This window comes from Mesoplodon densirostris, chromosome 11 (genome assembly GCF_025265405.1).
Source record: "Mesoplodon densirostris isolate mMesDen1 chromosome 11, mMesDen1 primary haplotype, whole genome shotgun sequence".
In the NCBI taxonomy this organism is placed as follows: domain Eukaryota; kingdom Metazoa; phylum Chordata; class Mammalia; order Artiodactyla; family Ziphiidae; genus Mesoplodon; species Mesoplodon densirostris.
In genome coordinates this window covers 75,086,256-75,113,928 of record NC_082671.1, presented here as the reverse complement: position 1 = coordinate 75,113,928, position 27,673 = coordinate 75,086,256, and the positions used below count along the sequence as shown (strand labels likewise).

At 38.9% G+C, this 27,673-nt stretch overlaps 1 protein-coding gene and 1 long non-coding RNA gene across 3 annotated transcripts in view; one reads left to right on the top strand and one right to left on the bottom strand.

Moving 5' to 3' along the window:
• Positions 1-4,031, top strand: part of PWP1 (PWP1 homolog, endonuclein) — a 23,319-nt gene extending 19,288 nt beyond the window's left edge. Inside the window, exons 14-15 of one of the 2 annotated variants that reach the window (XR_009533790.1) lie at positions 729-787; positions 902-921. Coding sequence is in view for 1 of the 2 variants with exons in the window: in XM_060112758.1 (XP_059968741.1) it covers positions 902-1,007; positions 1,821-1,930 (216 nt within the window). In the remaining variant the exon portion in view is untranslated. Of the gene's footprint in view, positions 1-728; positions 788-901; positions 1,008-1,820 lie in introns of those variants that run through there. The other variant, XM_060112758.1, reaches the window with a different exon arrangement.
• Positions 244-27,673, bottom strand: LOC132498727 (uncharacterized). Its single transcript, XR_009533791.1, has 4 exons — positions 27,610-27,673; positions 26,118-27,147; positions 25,436-25,608; positions 244-1,122 (listed from the first exon to the last, which is right to left on the bottom strand). It is a non-coding gene; the product is annotated as an uncharacterized LOC132498727 (long non-coding RNA).

Genomic DNA, 27,673 nt, shown 5'->3' with positions numbered 1-27,673 from the left:
CAGTAAAGTGATTCAGTTATACATACACATGTATCTGTTCTTTTTCAAATTCTTGAACCTTTATAGGGCACCACAGTGGTTGAGGTCAGTTTATCACCTACTTCTTTGTATAACTAGTTCTTCTACACTGAAATTGATTACTATATAGTAGCAAGAGTTTTAGAAATAACTGGAATTCAAATAATAACTGGAATTCAGTAATTCATTCATCAAATATTTATTGAGCATATACTGTATGCCAGGCACTAAATTATAAAAATTGAAGACATAAAACACTGCACACAGCTGTTTAAAATTGTGTATATGTATGTATATATATATAAATATCTGTGGAAAGGCAGGTTACAGAACAGTTTTTATAGCATCATTCCATGCACACATTTAAATACTTAAGTCTTTGAATGCTTATATTTAAATCTAGAAGACCCTGTCCCAAAACATGAACAGCTGGTTATCTCAGAGTGATTTTTATACTTTTTTGTATTTTCTATGATGCATATGTTATCTAGTAATAAAGTTGAAATTTTAAATGATTGAATAATGACATCTGGTATCAGCATCATTACTTAGAAAGGAGAATTAAAGTTTCTGGGAATATTTAGCAGATTAGATTAATTAGGAAATCCCTATTAGAATGACAGTGGAGATGAGAGACCTGAGTGGTCAGAGCATACACCTGTCCTCACAGAATGTCCATCATGCTGAACTTGTCCAGCTTTGTATTGTAGAGATAGTTCTTCCAACTTGACTGTGAACTACCTTTGCAAGAGCCTTGAAAGAGATTCTGGTGAGTTGGTTTTGAGTAACCATTCCAATCATAGGTTCTTGTAGACAGGAGTAGGGATTGAGATTAGAGCTTTCTGGAAAGACTGAATTCACTGACTTTGTATTCTCTTCTCAGGGAGTTCTCTTCTGTTCTTCCTGTTGCCCTGATTTGCCATTTATTTATGCTTTTGGAGGTCAGAAAGAAGGGCTTCGGGTCTGGGATATAAGCACAATCTCTTCAGGTAAGAATCTTAATTTCCTGCTTTTTCTGGATGAGTTCTATAAGAGCTAAAGTAGTGGCTTGAATACATTAAGGAGATAATAAAGGTGGATCCAGTGTGCATCCTCTAGTACAGTCTGCTTAGGAAACAGATAAGATCAAATTATAATTTGGAAATGTTCATGTTCGCAAATAAATTTGTCTTCACACTTTAGATAATTTTTAAATATCTTTATGACAAAATTTGAATTTTAAAAACGAAAGATTTTATTGGAAAGCTGGAAGGATATATAGTGTGGTCTCAAAGAATGGCCCTCCTCTTCCCAGTGTGAATAAATCTGGCTTTTTTCAACTACTTCCTAGAAAATCCACCTTTCCTGAAGGGGCCATTCTGTTCCCTTCTAATACTTCCTGATTCTTCCCTCCACTGGGGTCCTAAATCCAAAAAGCTCTGTTCTGATCATGATACAGAGAAAGATGAAGGTAGGAAACGATCAGAAGTACAATAAGGGAAGGAGAGAGTCACTGTTATAAGGGCTTGGACATCTCTTATCAAGGTGCATTTGATAAAATCCAGGACAAGGCAAAGAAAGTAAAGTATTTAAAAAAGGAGGACCAATTTAAAACATAGTTAAAACTTCATTCAGAACATTATCTTAGACTTTTGAGTTGCTTACTTACCCATTTATAAAGTGCTAAATATATACTTTTCAAAACAAAATCTCCACCACAGGGTGGAGAACCTCATTGCTCATGTCTACATTTTAGTCTCTTTATATTATAGGTTCTTAGTTTTCTGATAGGGTGGCTTCTTAACCATTTATTTATGTTTTAGTAAATGAAGCATTTGGAAGACGAGAGAGGCTTGTTCTCGGCAATACAAGAAATTCATCTGTTAGTGGCCCTTTTGGGAGCAGGAGCTCAGCAACACCAATGGAGTCTTAATGAAGAGCATACAGTTTCCTGTTTTATTTACCCTAACTCAGTTTTTTAAAGCTGGCCTGAAGGTGTTCCCTGCTGCAGCCATCAAAATGACTGAAACAAAATTGCCTGACATTCCTCTCTGAAGCTGTGGTGGCAGCACAAACAGGGCTGGTCTTTGTGCTAATAACCTTTCAAGCATGTGGTCTATAGGGCTCCACTTGCATTTCTTGAAAGGGATAATAAAAAAGGTTTTTTAAAAATAATTCCTTAAGTATGCCATTTGTCACAGGTAGTCTAGGTTTGTAAAATAAGTAGTACTTCATAGAATTTTAAGAGAGGAAAATCCTCTAATCTTAAAAGATAGGTAAACCCAGGCCTAGAAAAGTGGTAATTAGGCCAAGATTGCACAGTAGACCATGAGCACAGGCAGGTCCCTCTGGGACTACACTTTCCTGACCAGCTGTTCTCCAATTAGTGCTCACGACTTATAAGTGTTCTTAGTGCTACTCTTAAAAGTGGCATGCCTTTTTTTGTCCATAGCATAGTATTCAGTGTTACCAAACAAAAGAGGCATTACATAATGATAGTCCAACAAGAGGATATAACATTTGTAAATAAATATTTAGGTACCCCTATGTTGGGTGAATAAATAAAGCAAATACCAAAAGAGCTAAAAGGAGAAGTAGCAATACAATAACTAGTAGGAGACTTTAGTACCCTACTTTCACCAATGGGTAGCTCATTCAGACAGAAAATAAGGAAACATCGGCCTTAAATGACACATTAGAACAGATGGACTCAGCAGACATATGTAGAATATTCCACCCAAAGCAAGAGAATACATTCTCAAGCACACATGGAATATTCTCCAGGATAGATCATGTTATACCACAAATGAGTCTCAATAAATTTAAGAAGACTAAAATCATATAAAGCATCTTTTCTAACTACAGTTATGAAACTAGACATGTTACAAGAAGAAAATTGGAAAATTTCACAAATATGTGAGGATTAAACAACATCCTATTGAATAACTAATGTGTCAAGAAATCAAAAGAACAATGAAAATGGAAATACAACATACCATAATTTATGGGATGCAGCAAGGGTAGTTATAAGAGGAAAGTTCTTAGCAATAAATGCCTACCATCAAGAAACAAAGATTTCAAACAAACGACCTCAGTTTACACCTCAAGGAACTAGAAAAAGAGCAAAGCCCAAAGTTAGTAGACAGAAGGAAAAAGATCAGCGTGGAAATAAATGGAATAGAGGCTAAAAAGACAATAGAAAAGATCAATGAAACCAAGAGCTACTTTTTGAAAAGATAAAACTGACAAACCTTTTGCTTGACTCGGAAAAAAAGAGAGATGAGGACTTAAAATCAGAACTGAAAGGGGAAAGGTTATAACTCAATACCCCAGAAATACAAAGGATCATAAGAGACTACTGTGAGCACTGTACATCAACAAACCGGACAACTACCAAGACTGAATCATGAAGAAATAGAAAATCTGAACACACCAATTACTAGTAAGAATGTTGAGTCAGTAATCAAAAACCTCCCAGTAAAGTCCAGGACCAGATGTCTTCACTGGTGAATTATACCAAAGTTAATACCAATCCTCAAACTCTTCCAAAAAATATAAGTGGAGGGAATACTTCCAAACTCATTTTAGAAGGCCAGCATTACCCTGATACCAAAACCAGACAAGGATGCCACAAGAAAATTAAAGGCCAATATCCCTAATATAGATGTGAAAATCCACAAAATATCATTATTAGCACAAACTGGATTCAACAATACATTAAAAGGATCATACACCATGATCGAGTCAGATTTACCCCAAGGATGCAAGAATAGTTCAACATCTGCAAATCAATTAATATGATACACCACATTAACCAAAAAAAAAAAAGATAAAACTCATAGGATCATCCAATAGATGCAAAAAAATCACATTTGACAAATTCAATATCAATTTATGGTAAAAAACAAGGTGGGTATAGAGGGAATGTACCTCAACATAATAAAGGACATATATGACAAGCCCACAGCTAACATCATATTCAGTGGTGAAAAGCTGAAAGCTTTTCATCTAAGATCAGGAACAAGACAAGGATGCTGCCACTCACCACTTTTATTCAACATAGTATTGGAAGCCCTAGCCAGGGCAATTAGGAAAAATAAAAATCCAAATCAGAAAGCAGTAAAATTGTTACTGTTTGTGGATGACATAATATGTATAGAAAATTCTAAAGACTCTTAAAAAATTTAGAATAAAGTGGCAGGATACAAAATCAATACACAGAAATCTGTTGCATTTCTATACACCAATAACGAACTATCAGAAAAAGAAGTTAAGAAAGCAATGCCATATACAATTGCATCAAAAAGACTAAACTACCTAGGAATAAATTTAACCAAGGAGGTGAAAGACCTATACATTGCAAACTAAGACACTGCTGAAACTGAAGACACAAATAAGTGGAAAGATATTCAGTGCTTGTGGAGGAGATGAATACTATTGAAATGCAGGAACTAACCAAAGCAATCTACATCTTCAATGCAACCCCTGTTAAAATTCAATGGCAGTTTTCACAGAAGTTAAATAAATCCTGTAATTTCTGGGGAACCACAAAAGATCCTGAATAACCAAAGAAATCTTGAGAAAGAACAAAGCTAAAAGCACATGCTTCTTGATTTCAAACTATATTACAAAGCTATAGTAATCAAAACAGTATGATACTGGCATAAAAACAGATACCCAGATCAATGAAATAAACAGCCTGGAAATAAACCCACGCATATGGTTAATTTACCACACAGAACCAAGAACATACAGTGGGAAAAGGGCACTCTCTCTTCAATAAATGGTGTTGGGAAACTGGACCACTATCTCACACCATACACAAAAATTAACTCAATGTAGATTAAAGACTTGGCAAGTAGGCAGAGCTGGAACTCCCAGCTCAGGGCCTCTTCCCTCCACCATCACGAAACTGCCCTGGAGCCCGAGGGGAGGACGGCCTCACTGAGGCTGCCGGCTCTGGAGGGGCCCCAGCAGCCGAAGCCGGGACAGTCGTGCAGATGGCGGGCCAGTTGTTTCAACAAGTAACTTAAAGACAAAATGGAAAAAACGAGGTTTGTGCCTGAGATCATGTTGATGTGAAACCAGGGATGGCCACCTTGTGCCGGTAGAATTATAGGAGAGACGAGGGGAAGATGGCAGAAGAGTAAGATGCAGAGATCACCTTCCTCCCCACAGATACACCAGAAATATATCTACACGTGGAACAGCTCCTACAGAACACCTACTGAACGCTGGCAGAAGACCTCAGACCCCCTCAAAAGGCAAGAAAGTCCCCACGTACCTGGGTAGGGCAAAAGGAAAAAGAGTAAACAGAGACAAAAGGATAGGGACGGGACCTGCACCAGTGGGAGGGAGCTGTGAAGGAGGAAAGGTTTCCACACACTAGGAAGCCCCTTCGCCGGCGGAGACTGCGGGTGGCAGAGGGGGACGTTTTGGAGCTGCGGAGGAGAGCACAGCAACAGGGGTGTGGAGGGCAAAGCAGACAGTTTCCCGCACAGAGGATCGGTGCCGACTGGCACTCACCAGCCCAAGAGGCTTGTCTGCTCACCCGCCAGGGTGGGCGGGGCTGGGAGCTGTGGCTCGGGCTTCGGTCGGAGTGCAGGTAGAGGACTGGGGTTGGCAGCGTGAACTCAGCCTGCAGGGGGTTAGTGCACCACGGCTAGCCGGGAGGGAGTCCAGGGAAAAGTCTGGACTTGCCAAAGAGGCAAGAGACTTTTTCTTCCCTCTTTGTTTCCTGGTGCATGAGGAGAGGGGATTAAGGGTGCTGCTTAAAGGAGCTCCAGAGATGGGCGCGAGCCGCGGCTAAAAGCGCAGACACCAGAGACGGGCGTGAGACGCTAAGGCTGCTGCTGCCACCACCAAGAAGCCTGGGTGCGAGCACAGATCACTATCCACACGCCCCTTCCGGGGAGCCTGTGCAACTGCCAGGGTACCGGGATCCAGGGACAACTTCCCCGGGAGGATGCACGGCGCACCTCAGGCTGGTGCAACATCATGCTGGCCTCTGCCGCCACAGGCTCGCCCTGCACTCCGTACCCCTCCCTCCCCCACGGCCTGACTGAGCCAGAGTCCTGGAAGCAGCTGCTCCTTTAACCCCGTCCTGTCTGAGCGAAGAACAGACACCCTCCGGCAACCTACATGCAGAGGCGGGGCCAAATCCAAAGCTGAGCCCCAGGAAATGTGAGAACAAAGAAGAGAAAGGGAAATCTCTCCCAGCAGCCTCAGAAGCAGCGGATTAAAGCTCCACAATCAATTTGATGTACCCTGCATCTGTGGGATACATGAATAGACAACGAACCATCCCAAATTGAGGAGGTGGACTTTGAGATCAAGATTTGTGAATTTTTTTCCCTTTTCCTCTTTTTGTGAGTGTGTATGTGTATGCCTCTGTGTGAGATTTTGTCTGTATAGCTTTGCTTCCACCATTTGTCCTAGGGTTCTATTTTTTTGTTTTTAAATTTTTTCTTAATAATTATTTTTTAATAACTTTATTTTATCTTTATTGTATCTTTCTTTCCTTCCTTCCCTCCTTCCTTCCTCCCTCCCTCTCCCTTTCTACTTTTTCTCCCTTTTATTCTGAGCCGTGAAAGGCTCTTGGTGCTGCAGCCAGGAGTCAGTGCTGTGCCTCTGAGGTGGGAGAGCCAACTTCAGAACACTGGTCCACAAGAGACCTCCCAGCTCCACATAATATCAAACGATGAAAATCTCCCAGAGATCTCCATCTCAACACCAGCACCCAGCTTCACTGAACGACCAGCAAGCTACAGTGCTGGACACCCTATGCCAAACAACTAGCAAGACAGGAACACAACCCCACCCATTAGCAGAGAGGCTGCCTAAAACCTTAAGTCCACAGACATCCCAAAAGACACCACCAGACGTGGACCTGCCCACCAGAAACACAAGATCCAGCCTCATCCACCAAAACACAGGCACTAGTCCCCTCCACCAGGAAGCCTACACAACCCACTGAACCAACTTTAGCCACTGCAGACAGACACCAAAAATAACGGGAACTACAAACCTGCAGCCTGCAAAAAGGAGACCCCAAACACAGTAAGATAAGCAAAATGAGAAGACAGGAAAACACACAGCAGATGAAGGAGCAAGATAAAAACCCACCAGACCTAAAAAATGAAGAGGAAATAGGCAGTCTACCTGAAAAAGAATTCAGAATAATGATAGTAAAGATGATCCAAAACCTTGGAAATAGAATAGACAAAATGCAAGAAACATTTAACGAGGACCTAAGAGAACTAAAGATGAAACAAGCAACAATGAACAACACAATAAATGAAATTAAAAATAGATGGGATCAATAGCAGAATAACTGAGGCAGAAGAACGGATAAGTGACCTGGAAGATAAAATAGTGGAAATAACTACTGCAGAGCACAATAAAGAAAAAAGAATGAAAAGAACAGAGGACAGTCTCAGAGAACTCTGGGACAACATTAAACACACCAACATTCGAATTATAGGGGTTCCAGAAGAAGAGAGAAAGGGACTAAGAAAATATTTGAAGAGATTATAGTTGAAAACTTCCCTAATATAGGAAAGGAAATAGTTAATCAAGTCCAGGAAGCACAGAGAGTCCCATACAGGATAAATCCAAGGAGAAATACACCAAGACATATTAATCAAACTGTCAAAAATTAAATGCAAAGAAAACATATTAAAAGCAGCAAGGGAGAAACAACAAATAACACACAAGGGAATCCCTATAAGGTTAACAGCAGATCTTTCAGCAGAAACTCTGCAAGCCAGAAGGGACTGGCAGGACATATTTAAAGTGATGAAGGAGAAAAACCTGCAACCAAGATTACTCTACCCAGCAAGGATCTCATTCAGATTTGATGGAGAAATTAAAACCTTTACAGACAAGCAAAAGCTGAGAGAGTTCAGCACCACCAAACCAGCTTTACAACAAATGCTAAAGGAACTTCTCTAGGCAAGAAACACAACAGAAGGAAAAGAACTACAATAACACACCAAAAACAATTAAGAAAATGGGAATAGGAACATACATATCAATAATTACCTTAGGGCTTCCCTGGTGGCGCAGTGGTTGAGAATCTGCCTGCTAATGCAGGGGACACGGGTTGAAGCCCTGGTCTGGGAGGATCCCACATGCCACGGAGCAACTAGGCCCGTGAGCCACAACTACTGAGCCTGTGCATCTGGAGCCTGTGCTCTGCAACGAGAGGCCGCGAGAGTGAGAGGTCCGCGCACTGCGATGAAGAGTGGCCCCCGCTTGCCACAACTAGAGAAAGCCCTCGCACAGAAATGAAGACCCAACACAGCAAAAAATAATAATAATAATGATAATAATTACCTTAAATATAAATGGACTAAATGCTCCCACCAAAAGACACAGATTGGATGAATGGATACAAAAACAAGACCCATATATATGCTGTCTACGAGAGACCCACTTCAGACCTAGAGACACATACAGGCTGAAAGTAAGGGGATGGAAAAAGATATTCCATGCAAATGGAAACCAAAGGAAAGCTGGAGTAGCAATTCTAATATCAGACAAAAGAGACTTTAAAATAAAGACTATTACAAGAGACAAAGAAGGACACTACATAATGATCAAGGAATCAATCCAAGAAGAAGATATAACAATTGTAAATATTTATGCACCCAACATAGGAGCACCTCAATACATAAGGCAAATACTAACACCCATAAAAGGGGAAATCGACAGTAACACATTCATAGTAGGGGGACTTTAACACCCCACTTTCACCAATGGACAGATCATCCAAAACGAAAATAAATAAGGATATACAAGCTTTAAATGATACATTAAAGAAGATGGACTTAATTGATATTTATAGGACATTCCATCCAAAAACAACAGAATACACATTTTTCTCAAGTGCTCATGGAACATTCTCCAGGATAGAGCATATCTTGGGTCACAAATCAAGCCTTGGTAAATTTAGGAAAATTGAATTTGTATCAAGTATCTTTTCCAGCCACAATGCTATGAGACTAGACATCAATTACAGGAAAAGATCTGTAAAAAATACAAACACATGGAGGCTAAACAATACACTAAATAACGAAGTGATCACTGAAGAAATCAAGGAGGAAATAAAAAAATACCTAGAAACAAATGACAATGGAGACACGACGACCCAAAACCTATGGGATGCAGCAAAAGCAGTTCTAAGAGGGAAGTTTATAGCAATACAATCCCACCTTAAGAAACAGGAAACATCTCGAATAAACAACCTAACCTTGCACCTAAAGCAATTAGAGAAAGAAGAACAAAAACATCCCAAAGTTAGCAGAAGGAAAGAAATCATAAAAATCAGATCAGAAATAAATGAAAAAGAAATGAAGGAAACGATAGCAAAGATCAGTAAAACTAAAAGCTGGTTCTTTGAGAAGATAAACAAAATTGATAAACCATTAGCCAGACTCATCAAGGAAAAAAAAGACTCAAATCAATAGAATTAGAAATGAAAAAGGAGAAGTAACAACTGACACTGCAGAAATACAAAAGATCATGAGAGATTACTACAAGCAACTCTATGCCAATAAAATGGACAACCTGGAAGAAATGGACAAATTCTTAGAAATGCACAACCTGCCAAGACTGAACCAGGAAGAAATAGAAAATATGAACAGACCAATCACTAGCACTGAAATTGAAACTGTGATTAAAAATCTTCCAACAAACAAAAGCCCAGGACCAGATGGCTTCACAGGCAAATTCTATCAAACATTTAGAGAAGAGCTAACACCTATCCTTCTCAGACTCTTTCCAAAATATAGCAGAGGGAGGAACACTCCCAAACTCATTCTACGAGGCCACCATCACCTTGATACCAAAACCGGACAAGGATGTCACAAAGAAAGAAAACTACAGGCCAATATCACTGATGAACATAGATGCAAAAATTCTCACCAAAATACTAGCAAACAGAATCCAACAGCACATTAAAAGAATCATATACCATGATCAAGTGGGGTTTATTCCAGGAATGCAAGGATTCTTCAATATTTGCAAATCAATCAATGTGATACACCATATTAACAAAGTGAAGTAGAAAAACCACATGATCTCAAGAGATGCAGAGAAAGCTTTCGACAAAATTCAACACCCATTTATGATAAAAACCCTTCAGAAAGTAGGCACAGAGGGAACTTTCCTCAACATAATATAGGCCATATATGAAAAACCCACAGCCAACATCGTCCTCAATGGTGAGAAACTGAAACCATTTCCACTAAGATCAGGAACAAGACAAGGTTGCCCACTCTCACCACTCTTATTCAACATAGTTTTGGAAGTTTTAGCCACAGCAACCACAGAAGAAATAAAAGTAATCCAAATTGGAATAGAAAGTAAAGCTGTCACTGTTTGCAGATGACATGATACTACACATAGAGAATCCTAAAGATGCTATCAGAAATCTAAAGCTAATCAATGAATTTGGTAAAGTAGCAGGATACAAAATTAATGCACAGAAATCTCTGGCATTCCTGTACACTAATGATGAAAAATCTGAAAGTGAAATCAAGAAAACACTCCCATTTACCACTGCAACAAAAAGAATAAAATACCTAGGAATAAACCTACCTAAGGAGACAAAAGACTGGTATGCAGAAAATTATAAGACACTGATGAAAGAAATTAAAGATAATACAAATAGATGGAGAGATATACCATGTTCTTGGATTGCAAGAATCAACATTATGAAAATGACTCTACTACCCAAAGCAATCTACAGATTCAATGCAATCCCTATCAAACTACCACTGGCATTCTTCACAGAACTAGAACAGAAAATTTCACAATTTGTATGGAAACACAAAAGGCCCCGAATAGCCAAAGCAATATTGAGAACGAAAAATGGAGCTGGAAGAATCAGGCTCCCTGACTTCAGACTATACTACAAAGCTACAGTAACCAAGACAGAATGGTACTGGCACAAAAACAGAAATATACATCAATGGAACAGGATAGAAAGCCCAGAGATAAACCCATGCACATATGGTCACCTTATCTTTGATACAGGAGGCAAGTATATACAGTGGAGAAAAGACAGCCTCTTCAATAACTGGTGCTGGGAAAACTGGACAGGGACATGTAAAAGTATGAGATTAGATCACTCCCTAACACCATACACAAAAATAAGCTCAAAATGGATTAAAGACCTAAATGTAAGGCCAGAAACTATCAAACTCTTAGAGGAAAACATAGGCAAAAACACTCTATGACATAAATCACAGCAAGATCCTTTCTGACCCACCCCCTAGAGAAATGGAAAAACAAAAATAAACAAATGGGGCCTAATGAAACTTCAAAGCTTTTGCACAGCAAAGGAAACCATAAACAAGACCAAAAGACAACCCTCAGACTGGCAGAAAATATTTGCAAATGAAGCAACTGACAAAGGATTAATCTCCAAAATTTATAAGCAGCTCATGCAGCTCAATAACAAAAAAAAAAACAACCCAATCGAAAAATGGGCAGAAGACCTAAATAGACATTTCTCAAAAGAAGATATACAGATTGCCAACAAACACATGAAAAGATGCTCAACATCACTAATCATTAGAGAAACGCAAATCAAAACTACAACGAGATATCATTTCAGACCAGTCAGAATAGCCATCATCAACAAAACTAGAAACAATAAATGCTGGAGAGGGTGTGGAGAAAAGGGAACACTCTTGCACTGCTGGTGGGATTGTGAATTGGTACAGCCACTATGGAGAACAGTATGGAGGTTCCTTAAAAAACTACAAATAGAACTACCATATGACCCAGCAATCCCACTACTGGGCATATACCCTGAGAAAACCATAATTCAAAAAGAGTCATGTACCAAAATGTTCATTGCAGCTCTATTTACAATAGCCCAGAGATGGAAACAACCTAAGTGTCCATCATCGGATGAATGGATAAAGAAGATGTGGCACATATATACAATGGGATGTTACTCAGCCATAAAATGAAATGAAACTGAGCTATTTGTAATGAGGTGGATGGACCTAGAGTCTGTCACACAGAGTTAAGTAAGTCAGAAAGAGAAAGACAAATACCGTATGCTAAGACATATATATGGAATTTAAGAAAAAAAATGTCATGAAGAACCTAGGTGTAAAACAGGAATAAAGACACAGACCTACTAGAGAATGGACTTGAGGGTATGGGGAGGGGGAAGGGTAAGCTGTGACAAACGGAGAGATAGGCATGGACATATATACACTACCAAACGTAAAATAGATAGCTAGTGGGAGGCAGCCACATAGCACAGGGAGATCAGCTCGGGGCTTTGTGACCACTTAGAGGGGTGGCATAGGGAGGGTGGGAGGGAGGGAGATGCAAGAGGGAAGAGATATGGGAACATATGTATATGTATAACTGATTCATTTTGTTATAAAGCAGAAACTAACACACCATTGTAAAGCAATTATACTCCAATAAAGACGTAAAAAAAAAAAAGACTTGACAAGTAGACCTGAGACCATAAAACTCTTAGAAGAAAACATACACAGTAATTTCCTTGACATTGGTCTTAGCAATAATTTTTTTGGATCTGACAAAAAGCAAAGGGAACAAAAGTAAAATACAAGTGGGGCTACATCAAACTAAAAAGCACCTACACAGCAAAAGAAACCAACAAAATGAAATGAAGAGGCAATCTACAGAATGGGAGCAAATATTTGCAAATTATATATCTGATAAGGGGGTAAGATCCAAAATGTATAAAGAACTCATATAACTCAACAGCAAAAACCACCCAGTTTAAATATGGATAGAGGTTATGAAAAGATATTTTTCCAAAGAAGACATACAGAAGCCACAGGTACATGAAAAGGTACTGAACATTACTAATCGTCAGGTAAATGCAAGTCAAAACTACATCACATGTCACCTCACACCTGCTGGAATAGCTATTAATCAAAAACACAAGAAATAATGTGTTGGCAAAGATCTGGAAAGAAGGGAACCCTTGTGCACTGTTAGTGGGAGTGTAAGTTGGTGGAGCTACTAAGGAAAATGGATGGAGGTTCCTGAGAAAATTAAAAATATCACTAACATATGATCCAGCAATTCTACTTCTAGGTATTCATTTGAAGGAAATGAAAACATTAAAACAGATACATGAACCACCAGTGTTCACTGCAGCATTACTTAAATAGCCAAGACATGGAAACAACCCAAGTGTCTGTCAATGGATGAATAAAGAAAATGCGGGGACTTCCCTGGTGGTGCAGTTGTTAAGAATCCACCTGCCAATGCAGGGGACATGGGTTCAATCCCTGGTCCGGGAAGATCCCACATGCAGCGGAGCAACTAAGCCCGTGTGCCACAACTACTGAGCCTGCGCTCTAGAGCCCACACGCCTAGAGCCCGTGCTCTGCAACAAGAGAAGCCACCGCAATGAGAAGCCCAGGCACTACAACGAAGAGTAGCACCCACTCGCCGCCAACTAGAGAAACCCCGCGCACAGCAATGAAGACCCAACAGCAAAAAATAAAAAGATGTGGTACACACACACACACACACACACACACACACACACAATGAGTCATAAAAAAGAAGGAACTCTTGCCATTTGTGACAGCATGGATATACCTTGAGGGCATTATGCTAAGTAAGTCAGAGAAAGACAAATATTGAACTGTATGATCTCACTTCTGTGTGGAATCCAAAACAAAAACTCCACTACCACCCAGGCTCATAGCTATAGAGAACAGACTGGTGGTTGCCAGAGGTGGGGAGAGTGGGTGAAATGGGTAAAGGGGGTCAAAAGATATAAACTTCTAGCTATAAAATTAAGTCCTGGCGATGTAATGTATAGCACGGTGACTATAGTTAATAATACTGAATTATGTATTTGAAAGTTGCTAAGAGTAAATTTTTAAAGCTCTCATCACAAAAATGTGTATGGAGTGATGTTAACTAGACTTACTGTAATCATTTCACAGTATATACAAAATCTAATCATTATGTTGTACACCTGAAACTAATGTTGTATGTCAGTTTTATCTCAATTTTTTTAAAAAAGGAGAGAATGGGGGCTTCCCTGGTGGTGCAGTGGTTGAGAGTGTGCCTGTCAATGCAGGGGACACGGGTTCGTACCCCGGTCTGGGAGGATCCCACATGCCGCGGAACGGCTGGGCCCGTGAGCCATGGCTGCTGGGCCTGCGCGTCCGGAGCCTGTGCTCCGCAACGGGAGAGGCCACAACAGTGAGAGGCCCACGTACCACAAAAAAAAAAAAAAAAAAAAAGGAGAGAATGTAAAACAAAAAGTAAAGATGTGCCCCCTCAGGCAAAAGACTAAGACAAAATATATCTTAATTGCCTCCGTCATAGCCAAAGTATATCACTTCTACCAAATGTTCTATTTCTCCTAACACAACTTCCTCTCCTCCAGAATGAATTAAATATAACAAAAAGAAATACTATGACTATATTAAAAGCAAAGTAGTGACTCATAAATATGATTTCCTAGAACTCTGTGGTAGGTTAATTGGGAGTACTCTCTGAAACAAGACCTGTAAGGAAAGAGAGATGCAGAATTATGTGAAGGGCTAAGTTGAACTGATAGGAACTTTCCACAGATGTCCCATTCAGATCTCTAGCCCTAAAGCTGAAATGACCCTCCACAGAAGTCCTAAACTGAGGCACTGTCACTGAGCCTTTACCTGTACACCAACCAGTCATTTGGTTTAGACTGCCTGCAGGAATGAGCAGGCATTGTCTCCTTGGGCAAGGCAACTGCCATAAGCTGAGAGCCATCTCCAGAGAAAAATTCAGCTGTGAGCAGTCAGAGGCCAGCACCTCTGGAAAGAGCTTGTTATTTGTGAAAGGGATTCTGGGTGGTACATCCCAGCATCTACTACACCGTTCAACATCTATTTCCACAAATGCCAGACTAAGAAATACAGATCATAGAAAATCCCAAGGAACTAAGTCATTGAAATATTGCAGCAATAGCCAGAAGAAAACAAACTGAGAAAGTTGTACCCGATTTGAGGACTATTTTTTTTCTCGAGGAACATGTGCGGATTACAGAAAGGTAGCTAAAGGCCTGAAAAGCCAAGCATACAATTTTTTTTTTCTTTTTTAACAGTGAAGTGCTAGTGGGAAACAACTGGTAGTGAGAGGCATCAAGTAGGTAGGTGGTGCTTGAATAACCACCCAAGGCTTTGAGTTGATCTAGGAAGTAATGACTAACCAGAAACTGTTCCTCCCACAAACAGATTGAAGGCCAGTTTTGAATCATCTGAATTATAATTCATTAATGTAATCCAGGATTGCTAATACCCTTACCTGCCTACCAAAATGACAAATCATTTGGAAGATAGAGGAAGATAGCATCATATGGGGCCACACATATTTATTATAGTTTGATATGTAATAATCAGGGCATAAAAATAACCAGGTACAGAAGGAAACAAAACATAATTGAAAACCGGAAAAAAAAAAAACAGACAATAGAAAGAAACACACAAGAGATCCAAATAAAGGAGTTACTGGAAACAGATTTTGCAATAACTGTCTTTAATATGGTCAAGGAAACTTAAAAATGGAGAATCTTGGCCAAGAACTAGAAATTATATTTAAAATATAGAACCTAGACCTGAAAGACATAATAATAGAAATGACAAACTCCATAAATGGCCTTAACAACAGATTAGATGTAACTGAAAAGAGATTCTCTAGAAGTAGAGGCGAAAAAGAAGAGAAAAATGGGACAGAAGCAATATATGCAAAATTATTGGCTAAAAGTTTTCCAAGAATAATGACACCAAATTAATGACTTATCAAATGACAGATTTGAAGGCACCAGTAACCCCATGCAGAATATACCCCCAAAAACCGTATCTAAGCACATTATGGTAAAGTGCTGAAAACTATAGCAAAGGCTAAGGCACAACCATAGTGAGGCAGGGAGGAGAATTTAAAGGAGCAACAACTCACCTTACAGATGAATTCGTAACAAAAATAATGGAAGCTGGAGGATAATAGAAGTATATGGTCCAGGTACTGAAAGAAAATAGCAGCCATATTTGAATTCTACACCTAGCAAAATGATTCTTCAAGAATAAAAGTGAAAGTTATTTTCAAATAAAAAACCCAGAGAACTTCCTGTCAGGAGGCCCACACTAGAATAAATGGAAGAGGCAAATATTAAAATACACAAAAGATAAATAATTCTGTGACAAAGAGAAATTGAATCTAAAGAATGAAAAGTGCCTGGAAAGTACTGGTCAACACGTTTTTGTTATAATTTTTGATATGAATAATCAGGGCATAAAAATAATCAGATAAACAAAAAAACATAATTGAAAACAACAAAACAATAGAAAGTGCTGAAAGAAGATAGTAGCCAAACTTGAATTCTATACCTAGCAAAAATGTCCTTCAAGAACCGTAAGGTGTTTCCTGATCACTATAACCTAAAACGGGGGTTGGTGAGTTTTCCAAAAAATAGCCAAATAGTAAACATTCTGGATAGTTAGCTAGCTGCATCTGTCACAACACTCAACTCAGTTGTAGCACAAAAGTAGCCAAAGACAATACATAAATGGACATTAAAAGTGAGAGAGAGAAAAGGGAGACTGTTCTTTCATTTTCAAATACTGAATGCCTATTCTGTATCTAGTGCTGTTCAGGCATGGGGAGATTCAGTGTGAATAAGAAAAGTCTTTGCTCTCCACCTTATGGGACAATTCTAATTACAGATTTTCTTCCTATTAAAAGTGAATTTTAGCAAGCAGTAAAAAATAGTTTGATTTATGAGACCCAATCCTAACTTGATAGAATAAAATAGCTATCAGTTCATGAACCATTAATATTTCCTGTTTAATTCATGAATATGACTTCAATCATTTCAGTGTGAATCCTGCAGAATATCACTCCAAGTCAGACACTGGTATAAAGGTACAGCAACTTGGGTTCACCAAAATCTCTCTAGAAAGGACAGCAGGCTGAAGGATGGAGTAACTATTTTGGTTTTCTTTGTTTTGATTTGGCTTTTAATTCACTATCAAAACCAGCCCAGACTAGTGACAGCTAGAGGCAGCCTTCTAATAGGTTTAAACTCAATAGTTAATTTTCTCTCAAATTTTGTATTCTCCTGTAAAGAATAGCTATAAAAAATGCATCTTTCCTGGACTTCTCAGGAAAAGTTAGGTATAAAAAGTAAAGAGGGCTTCCCTGGTGGCGCAGTGGTTAAGAATCCACCTTCCAATGCAGGGGACACAGGTTCGAGCCCTGGTCTGGCAAGATCCCACATGCCGTGCAGCAACTAAGCCCATGCACCACAACTATGGAGCCTGCACTCTAGAGCCCGTGAGCCACAACTACTGAAGCCCATGCACCTAGAGCCGGTGCTCCGCAACTAGAGAAGCCACCGCAATGAGAAGCCCCTCAAGGAAGAGCAGCCCCCACTTGCCACAACTAGAGAAAGCCCATGTGCAGCAATGACCCAACGCAGCCCAAAAAAAAGAAATTTCACTGTTTTATATAGACATATGGCTCTGCCTAAATATACATGTAACTCATATTATTATACATATTAATATGTATAAGAATTCATATTTAACACATTTTTGACTGGAGATGTATTACAGCCACAGGCATTAGTTTCTGCAAAAATCCACCAGTCAATAATTTGCTAATACTTAAAAAAACTTTTAATGGTAAAATAAGGGTGACATTCCTATTTCCAACTTGGAAAGTACTGGGTCTGATGAATGCTAAGCAAGAAGGTACATTCAGAGCCAAGAGAATGTGCCTCTGAAGCTATTCCTTAGAGTAGATCTGGACAACTGGGATCAAAGAACTGGCCTAGGCTTGCAGTTGCTGCCAAAGGCCAGCACAGGCAGTGGGTGAGACATCTGAGCAGACAGGCAACAGAGGCAGTCAAACCCAGAAGACTGGGGAACATGGGGATTCAAGTCAGGATTGTAGATTTAAAAGGAAGCTCAATTGTGCCATGTGGACTGAGAAAAAAATTCCAATTGTTTCCTACCATAGGGATATACCACTCTTAAGTGTGGATAGATCTGAGCCCAAAGATTAGTGGCCTAGAGAGAGTGCCTATCTGGAATGGAAAGTGGGAAAACGAGATGTAGCATTATTTTCATCATTGGTGGTTTGTTGGTGATTGGTGTTTTCATTAGGTAGTATGTGGAAATGCTATGGGGTTGATCCTGTCTGTCAAAGTGAAAAATCAATACTAACTTAAAAAAAAAAAAACCTAGATATAGGTAGGCTCCAGCTAATTATATATCAGAATTCAAATTCACTGAGACCAATTATTTTAAAAGCAGAATCAACTTATTTTGCTGGGGGGACGCATTACACAGGAGTAATGATGAGGCCTTAACTGTTCAGGACAACCCCAACTGTACGCTGTAAAGTTCATTACATCTTAAAGCTCATGTTATAAACATGACATCTTAAAGGTAGTACATACTTTTCTTTTCTGGTCTTTTCAAGACAAGTAAAGTAATAAAACAGAAAAAAATATAATGTCAGAGCAAACATCCAGAATGTGGGTTCAAAAATAACTCTTTGTATGTTTCCATTTCTAGCTATGACAAATTAGTTTGTTATGCTCTTCCACTGAAAACAAGAAAGGCTGAACAGAATGCATGCAACATCTATTTGAAGTCATCGGAGAGTTTCTAAGGCACCCGAGACTTGAGGGGCAATGATCCTGGGAAAAGAGACCTGTAGAGAAGCAACCTAGGCTGGTTTTCTTCTCAAGCATTTACTAATTTTTATGTTGTATGAGATGAGAAACTAAAAGGGAAAAAAATGTAGGTGAAAAGTACAGCAGAGCATTCAGCAGTCTCACAATCTCAGTTCTTGACTGGATTGAGATGTTCCTGCTCTAGTTGTTTGCTAGAGAATATGGTGAATCCTCTCTGGAAGAGGATAATTTCATCCACAGCTTCCAGTTTTTCATATACAATCTCCAGCATCCCATCAAAAATTACCAAGCATAGGGACTTCCCTGGCAGTCCAGTGGTTAAGTCTCCATGCTTCCACTGCAGGGGGCACAGGTTTGATCCCTGGTTGGGGAACTAACATCCCACATGCCGCTCAGTGTGGCCAAAAAAAAAAAATTAACAAGCATACTACAAAATAGGACCAAAAGAGAAATGGACCTGAAAGGAATTCACACAACCGACTTCTACTGGACATGGACTTCGAAACAGCCAAGATTGATACATCCAAGAAAAGAGAAAACAAGATTGACTATGTCACCAGAAAACTGAAAACTGTAAAGAATTAAGTGAGAATTCTAGAACTGATATATTAAATAGGGAATTTTATGTATGGGATTAATGAAAAATTAGACACAGGTGAGGAAGGATTAGTGAACTTGAGGGTAGGTAAACAGTAAATATCCAGGCTAAGTACAAAGAGAAAAAAGTATTTTTTAAAAATCATAAGATACATATTGGACATGGTACAAAAATCTAAACTACATGTAACTGGAATCTGAGAATGGAATGAGAGAGAGTGATATTCAAAGAGATTATAGCTGAGAATTTTTCCCAAACTGATGAAAGGCATCAAGCCAATAAGCACTTGCGGAAAAATGCTCAACATCACTGGCCATGAGGGAAATACAAAATAGAAACACAGTAAGATACCTCTTCATACCCACTAGAAAGGCTGTAATTAAAAATACAAGTGTTGGTGAGGATATGGAGAAACTGAAACCTTTATATATAACTAGTAGGAATGTAAAGTGATGCAGCCACTTTGGGAAACAGTTTGGCAGTTTCTTAAAAAGTTAAACATAAATTTACCATGCAAACCTCCTAGGTATATACACAAGAGAAATAAAAATATATCCACACAAAGACTTGTATGCAAATGCTCAGCAGCACTATTCATAATAGCCAAAAAGTGGAAATAATCCAAATGTCTATCAACTGGTGAATGAACAGACAAGATGTGGTATAACCATACAATAGAATTCTATTCTGCGATAAACAAGAATGAACTACTGACACATGCTGCAACACGAGTGGGCCTTTAAAACACACTAAATGAAAGAAGCCAGACACAAGGGACCACATATTGTATGAATTGCATTTATATTATCAGAAAAGGCAAATCTAAAGAGACAGTGGAATAATAATTTCCTGGGACTAGGGGTGAGAATGGGAATGACTGCAAATGGACACAATGGATCTTTCTGGGGTGATGGAAATATTTTAAAATAGGATTGTGGCAATGGTTGCACACCTCTGAACATACTAGAAACCATTAAATTGTACATTTTAAATGGATGTATTTTATAGTAAGTAAATTACCCTCAATAAAGCTGTGTTTTAAAAAGATGAAATAAAGACATTTTAAGACAGAATGTCTTAAAACTGGGAAAATTCATTATCTTTAGACCTACATTAAACTTAAAAATGAAAAATGATCTCAGATGGGAACATGGAAATGCAAGAAAGAATAATGACCAATACAGGTAAATTTATATAAATATTATTTTGTAAAACAACAATAATAATCTTGTGTAGAATGTACGATGTCTGTATAATTAAAATGCCTGACAATAATATAAAAGGCTGGAAAGAGACAAATAGAGTAAGGTATTCTACAATACCAACATTCTTTTAAAAGCAATAAAAGTACTAGTTGATATTACACTCTAATAAGTTAAAGATGCATGTTGTAATTTCTAGGCTAACTACTAAAAGAATAAAGAACATACAGAACCAAAACGGGGGAGGAGGAATGAATAATAAATACTTGATTAATCCAAAAGAAGGAGAGAAAAAGGAATACAGAATGGAATAAATAGAAAACAAATTGTAAGATGGAAGATTTAAACCCAAATATATCCATAAGTATAATATATATAAATGATTTAAGTAATTAAGGGCAGATTATCCAAATATGTAAAAAACAAAACATAACTGTATGCCGCTTACAAGAGCCACACTTAAACATAAGGATACAGAAAAGTCAAAAGTCCTCAAAGAGTGGAAAAATACACACTATGCAAATATCAAGGTTAATGTGATACAGCTATTTTAATATCAAAATAGACTTTAAGGAAAGACATTATAAAGACAGGTTCCTTTTTACAATGATAAAAGGATCAATCCAATACAAAAATACATTTCTAAATTTTTAAACATCCAGAAACATAGCTCCAAAATACATAAAGCAAAAAGGACGACTAAAAGGAGAAACAGACAAATCTACAATCAGAGTGAAGATGTTTAATATACCTTTCTCAGTAACTGATACAACAAGCAGACAAAAAATTCAGTATGAGGCCTAGTTAACATGATTATCGAGTTGAGATGTTATTCATAGAACACTGTACCCAAGAAAAGCAGAACATATATTCTTTTCATATGAAACATTTTCCAAAATTGATCATATGCAGGGCCCTGAAGCAAGTTTCAACAAATTTTAAAGAACTGAAATTATTCAGTGTGTTCTCTGATCATCATGGAATTAAGCTAGAAATCAATTAGAAAAGATCAGCTAGAAAATTCCTGAAAATTTGGAAATTAAGCCATTCATTTATAATTGATCCATGGGTCAAAGGAGAAAGCGCAACAGAAATTAGAAAGTATTTTTAACAATGAAAAACAATGAAAGTCTAACATAAAAAAATAGGATGTAACTAAAGCTATATTGAGAAGATGATTTATAGCCTTAAAAGCGTATTAGAAAAGAAATAAAATCAGTTATTCAAGCAGGCATCTTAAGAAGAAAAAGAATAGCAATTTAAACCTGAAAATGTGGACAGAAGGAAGTAAGAGTAGAAAGTAATGTCACTAAGAGTAGAAAGTAATGTCACAGAGACAGACATACAATACAGAAAATAATCAAAGCAAAAAACTGGTTCTTTAGAATACTAAGAAAGCTGATAAAGCCAGGAGCAATACTGATAACAAAAGACACATACAAGTTATCAACACCAGGAACAAAAAAGGGGACATTGTTACAAATCCTAGAGACAAATAATTAATAAGATATGAACTTTATGTGACTAAATTTACACATGTATTTAAGATGGAAAACTTCCTAGAAAAACATAACTTACCAGAACTGATACAAGAAAAAATAGAAAATATGAATACTGAAACAAACTTAATATTCATATCAAACTGCCTGATAGACACATAAGCTAAGTCAGAGAACCATGGAGTTATTTATCCCTGACTGCCCTGAAAGAATTTCTTCCCTCTTGTAGCCATAAGGCTGACACAGTGATAAACCAGAAGCAGTCTGATCCTGCAGGTTACTGACTTACAACACAGGTTGAATTCATAGCTTCAGCAAGATTTCTTAAGTGAAAATTACAGTATTTGGGGGTAAAAGTGCAAAACTGAAAAGAATGGTAATATTTGAGAGGATTCTAATAACTCCAATCACTCCCAAACCCCAAAGATTTCCCTTGTCAACAGAAGCAGCTCCTCCTCCACTATCTAATGAGAATGGCTTGACTTTCTTGAATACCCTGTAATGACCACACCAAAATAAAATCCCACCTCCCCTCACTGACCAGTCCTACTACCTCCTACTGCCTCTAACCTACGACTAAGACAAACCCTCAAATTCTGTGTAATTCCAAGGACAAACCTTGGAAAAGAAAGCTTATACATTAACAGAATTACAAGAATTTCCCAACTCTTGAGGAATATGTGTCCAAAGGATTCTGAGGATGCTGGACCGGGAAGGAGAAACATAATTTAGATGAAACTGAATTTATTGTTTTGGGCACATTTCAATTCAAGTGGTCACAGGCGATGATCTAACTCATGTTCCAACCATGGGGCCAGGTACAGTTTTGCACCCCATCCTCTAACAGTAGTTGGATCCTCAGTGCCTTGAAACCCAGCCTGGTCAGACAGCTAATGCAAGACCCCATTTCCTTGTGGATCTATTTCCTGTAATATTTCTGGATACCAATTACTTGATCAGCATTCTTATTTTCAGAAAACGAATCCCCTCAAGCTAGTTGAAGCAAAAAGAATTTATTATGCAGTATAGATAGCTCATAGAATCACTGAAAAGGTTTCAAATGGAGTCCAGACTGAATTCTAGGAATGACTCCCAATCCCATACCACAGAAGTGAGCTTGCAAGGTACAGTGCTGCTTCTACAATCAGGAAGCTACCTGCCACACCAGAAAGCCTCCATCCACACAGCCACCAGCTCCAAAACCACATCCGCCTTGGTAAGATCCAAGCCTGCATAATGAATACACGCCTCAGGCCCCGCTTCTGTCCCCACATACCTCACTTCTGAATCAAAGTCTCACACAAGTGCATCTGATCAGAGAAACTTTGGTTTTGTTTGGAACCTTAGCCCTAAAGGAGTCTGGGAAGCAGGCATCCTTTTTCATAACAACGTTGTATTGCTCAGTATGAATGTGCCATAATTTATTCAACATTTCCTTTCTGGAAGACACTTAGGTTTCTTCTGTCTTCGCTGTTAAAAACACTGATGTATACCTTCATCCTAACTACACACCTGTAAGAAAGGACTATGATCCTGAATATATCTTTTTTTTTTTTTTTTTTTTCAATGTGTGTATGCTTCTGGGCTTGAGATTGAATTTCCTGGTCATGAGCCATTGTTTTTTCATCTCACTCCCCTACACTTTATCTCCCTCCTCTACCCCCCTTAAAGTCTAACATGTTCCTTTCCCAAAGAGAACAAATATATACTGAATGAATGGGTCATCCTACTTTTCTTTTGCCTCAAAATACTACTTGCATTTGGGAATTTCAGATGCAAAATAGCCTGGCTCACTTTCTTTTTGCTACAGCATATCTGGGTCAGGCATCTTGAAAAAGTCCCTAACAGAATATTATGTCATCTCCCACCCTTTTGACTAATTCATTTTTCATAGCTGAGTGCCAGCTGTCTGTAACCAATTAAGAGCAATGGCCCATAATGGTGCTCTCTGCTTATAAAAATGCATTTCACAACCCCAAGCACAAATATGCAACTAGTAGAGGTAGCAGTGTGATGCACCCTGAAATGAGGTGTCAGAACAGCAGCATGTGGAGTCACATGGAAGAGAACCCTGGAGGAGAAATATTTACATACATTTTAAAATGTACTTTTTAAAAAGTGCTCCCAGGCAGCAAAGTACTGAATATGAAATGTGGAGCATCTTTATTTTTCTGAACTTCATTTTCAATAACCATAAAACGGGGGTAAAATCTACTTTTATAATGCTCTACGAGGATTAAACAAATGTTAAACTAAAATATACTACTGCTGTTACAAACGATATCTGCAAATAAATGTGTCACAAATGTCCTAGAACATGTTAGCTAAGAAGGGCTGGAAGTTGTCTACTGACCAGTGATAGATCAGTCAAGAAGGAAATTTTCCCAAAGTTAGTACCCTTCTCCCTAAGTGATTTTCTCTCCTCATTGTGGCCATTAACAGATCTTGATGTTTGTCCTACCCCAAAGCCCAGCTCTAGCCTGTGCCTCAGCAAGTAGGTAGCAGCATGAAGGGGGTGGAGGGTGGAGAGGGCTGCTGCAGCAGAGGAGAAAACAAAAACCAAAGCATGCTTTCCACGGGCTCCCTAATTCGTGTATATAAATATGTTTTGTCTAAATAGAATAATTTAAATGTTCTGTGTGACTGCCTTTAAAGACTTGTAGCCTGCCTATATGCCATGGTGAGATCCCAATTTTAGCCAGGCCACTACTGTAGAATCAATAAAGCTTGGTGGGCTACGCGCAGACTGCCACTTACCAGCCACGTAACTGTGTGCCAATTACTTAACCTCTCTTGCACCCCTGTTTCTTCTTTATACTAGGGATCATCACAAGTCTACTGTGCAGGTTAAATGTGTTATTTAGAAAACATTTAGAACAATGTCTGCCACAAGTAAACACTACCAATGCAATTAAAAATAATCAAAAAGCAGCTACTGATTTGGTAAACTAGTCATTCTAAAATTTTTAGCCCTGGGACTTCCCCGGTGGTCCAGTGGTTAAGAATTCACCTTCCTTGGGGACTTCCCTGGCAGTCCAGTGATTAAGACTTTGCTTTCCAATGCAGGGGACATGGGTTTGATCCCTGGTCAGGGAACTAAAATCCCACATGCTGCGGGGCAACTAAGCCCGCGTGCTCTAGAGCCAGCGCGTCACAACTAGAAAGAAGCCCACATGCCACAACGAAGATCCTGCACACCCGCAACTAAGACCCAATGCAGCCAAATAAATATTTTCTAAGGTAAATAAATAAAAATAAAATTTTTAGCCCTGTTATCTCAAATGTATTGCCCCAGCCTTATTTTACTACACCACAGATCCAGGATTGTTTATCCACTTTTCCTTACTATTCTTCTCTTAGTATGACATTTTCACTCCTGCTCCTAGATTTTACTACTTCTTGTACCTGTAACACTTGCCATGGTCTGGCTTACCTTGGGTATAGGTGTCTGCATCTGCATCTTGTGGGGTCTCCAACATTTAAGACTCCTGTGGACTGCTTCAGGATCACCTGGGGAGCCCAGGAGGCTCATCAGTAGGCCTGGGGCTGACCTGGACACCTGACTTTTCTCATTTCCTCAGGTGATCCAGCTGTGCATTCAGATCTCTGCAAAATTTTGAGTTTCCAGAGGACAAGGGCATAAGTTCTAACCATTTTTCTGTTCCTTTACGATGCCTTAATCTGTGCCAGCACTCAGTAAGTGTTTTGGGGTTTTTTTTTAATTTTGTTTTTTGTTTTTGCCAATAAATGGTTTTTGAAAGAAAGTGGTCCTTGTCTGAGGATGACATAGGCCTGGGGGCTTCATGACTGTCAAGTGTGTATATGCAAGAAAAGCAAAGGAACAAAAACATAGCTGAGGAGCAATTCTATCCTTTCAGCAGTCCAGAAATCTGCCAGTGGCAAAACACACCACTACAGATTGTTACTGCCATTATGTTGCTCACGATTTGTAAAACTGAGGTTAAACTGTAATCACTACTTTGGAAGTTGCTCCTCTATGAAGCAATCATCATAAAGATAGTCTATTCGGTTGGACAGTATTTGGTTTGCCAGGGCTATCACAACAAAGTACCACAGACAGGGGGTGCTTAAACAAGAGAAATTAATTTTCTCACAGTTCTGGAGGCCAGAAGTCCGAGGTCAAGGGGTCAGCAGAGTTGTTTCTTCCGAGGCCTCTCTCCTTGGCTTGCACATAGCAATCTTCCCCCTGGGTCTCTCTGTTCAAATTTCCTCTTCTATAAAGAGACCAGTCATACAGGATTAAGGTATGCCCTAAGGACCTCATTTTAGCTTAATCACTCCTTTGCAGACCTTATCTCCAAATATACTCACATTCTGAGGTATTGGGGTTAGAATTTCAACATATGAATTTTGAAGGAACACAATTCTGCCCATAACAGATGATATCATTTATATACCTCAAGTTATGTTTTTGAGTGTTTGACTCTAAGATGCAGCTTGGTGATCAGGTAATACAAGTTTACATACTTAATAAGGGGCTGATAGCTCTGGCAATGTTTATATTCCTTAAGACACACTAGGAAGTGTGAATATAGGTCAATAGGCTGAAAAGGCTGAAGCAGACTAGATCCTGTCACCTCTTTGCCCTCTGACGTACGGAGGAACTCAGCACACATGCAAAACTGCAACTCACCTTTTAAGGAAGGAAACAGCAAGTATACATATACTGATCTACAGGAAGACTGCAAACTAAATAGTTTCTAGGCTTTGGCCTTGAAAACTCAAGTCATGCCAGTTTTACTTGTCTTACTAAAATCTAGGACTTCTTGGGTCATGAACAGCCATATTTTAAGGATAGAAATCTGTGCTAGGATAACCTAAAACTAAAGAATATTAGCCAGTGCTCACTGTATGTTGAGCACTGTGCCAGCCCTTTACATGAATTAACATCAAACAATACTATGAAATGGGAACTCTTATTAGTAGTCTCTGCTTACAGTTAAGTAAAAAGAGGCACAGAAAGGTTACATAACTTGACTAAGCTTCCAAACCATCATGCAGCAACGCCCAGATTGGAGAACATTCAGCAGGGCTACAGAGCCCACACGCATAATATCCTGCCTCTGAATGTGACCATTTACCCAACAGCAGACTGATCCCAGCAGCAGCAACAGATGAGGCCACCTGCAATGGGCAAGGAAGGTTCAGAGTAAAATCTTGTCAAAGAGGCAGATACTAATTTACTCATCTTGTGAGAATGACTTATAATGTGTCACATAAGTCTAAGAGGTTAAAAAAAAAAAAAAAAAAAGGAAGACACAGTTGTAAAGCAAGCAACAGCTACATTTTCACCTAAACTATTTCCCAGAATTCCTCTTTTACTGTTTTACGTAAGGTTTAACTATCTCGGGCAGCACTTCAACTAGCACCTGGAAATGAAGAAATTTAACCCAGCGTGAGCCAGAGTTAAAGGGAGAAAGGGTGCTTGTAGTTCTAGCACCGATGGTTTCCTGGGGACAGGAGTCGCTGCCACCAGGATGCCTTTACCAGCTCAAAAGGCTGAGCTTAGAGTTGCCTCAGTCCCACCAGAGCTCCCCGATGAAGCCTTCATGACTCAGTGTTGACAGCCACCTCTAACCACCATACCTCACCAACTCCCTCAACTGCAGACCTGTAGTTCTCCAAGGAGACGGCACAGTAAAGGCACTAC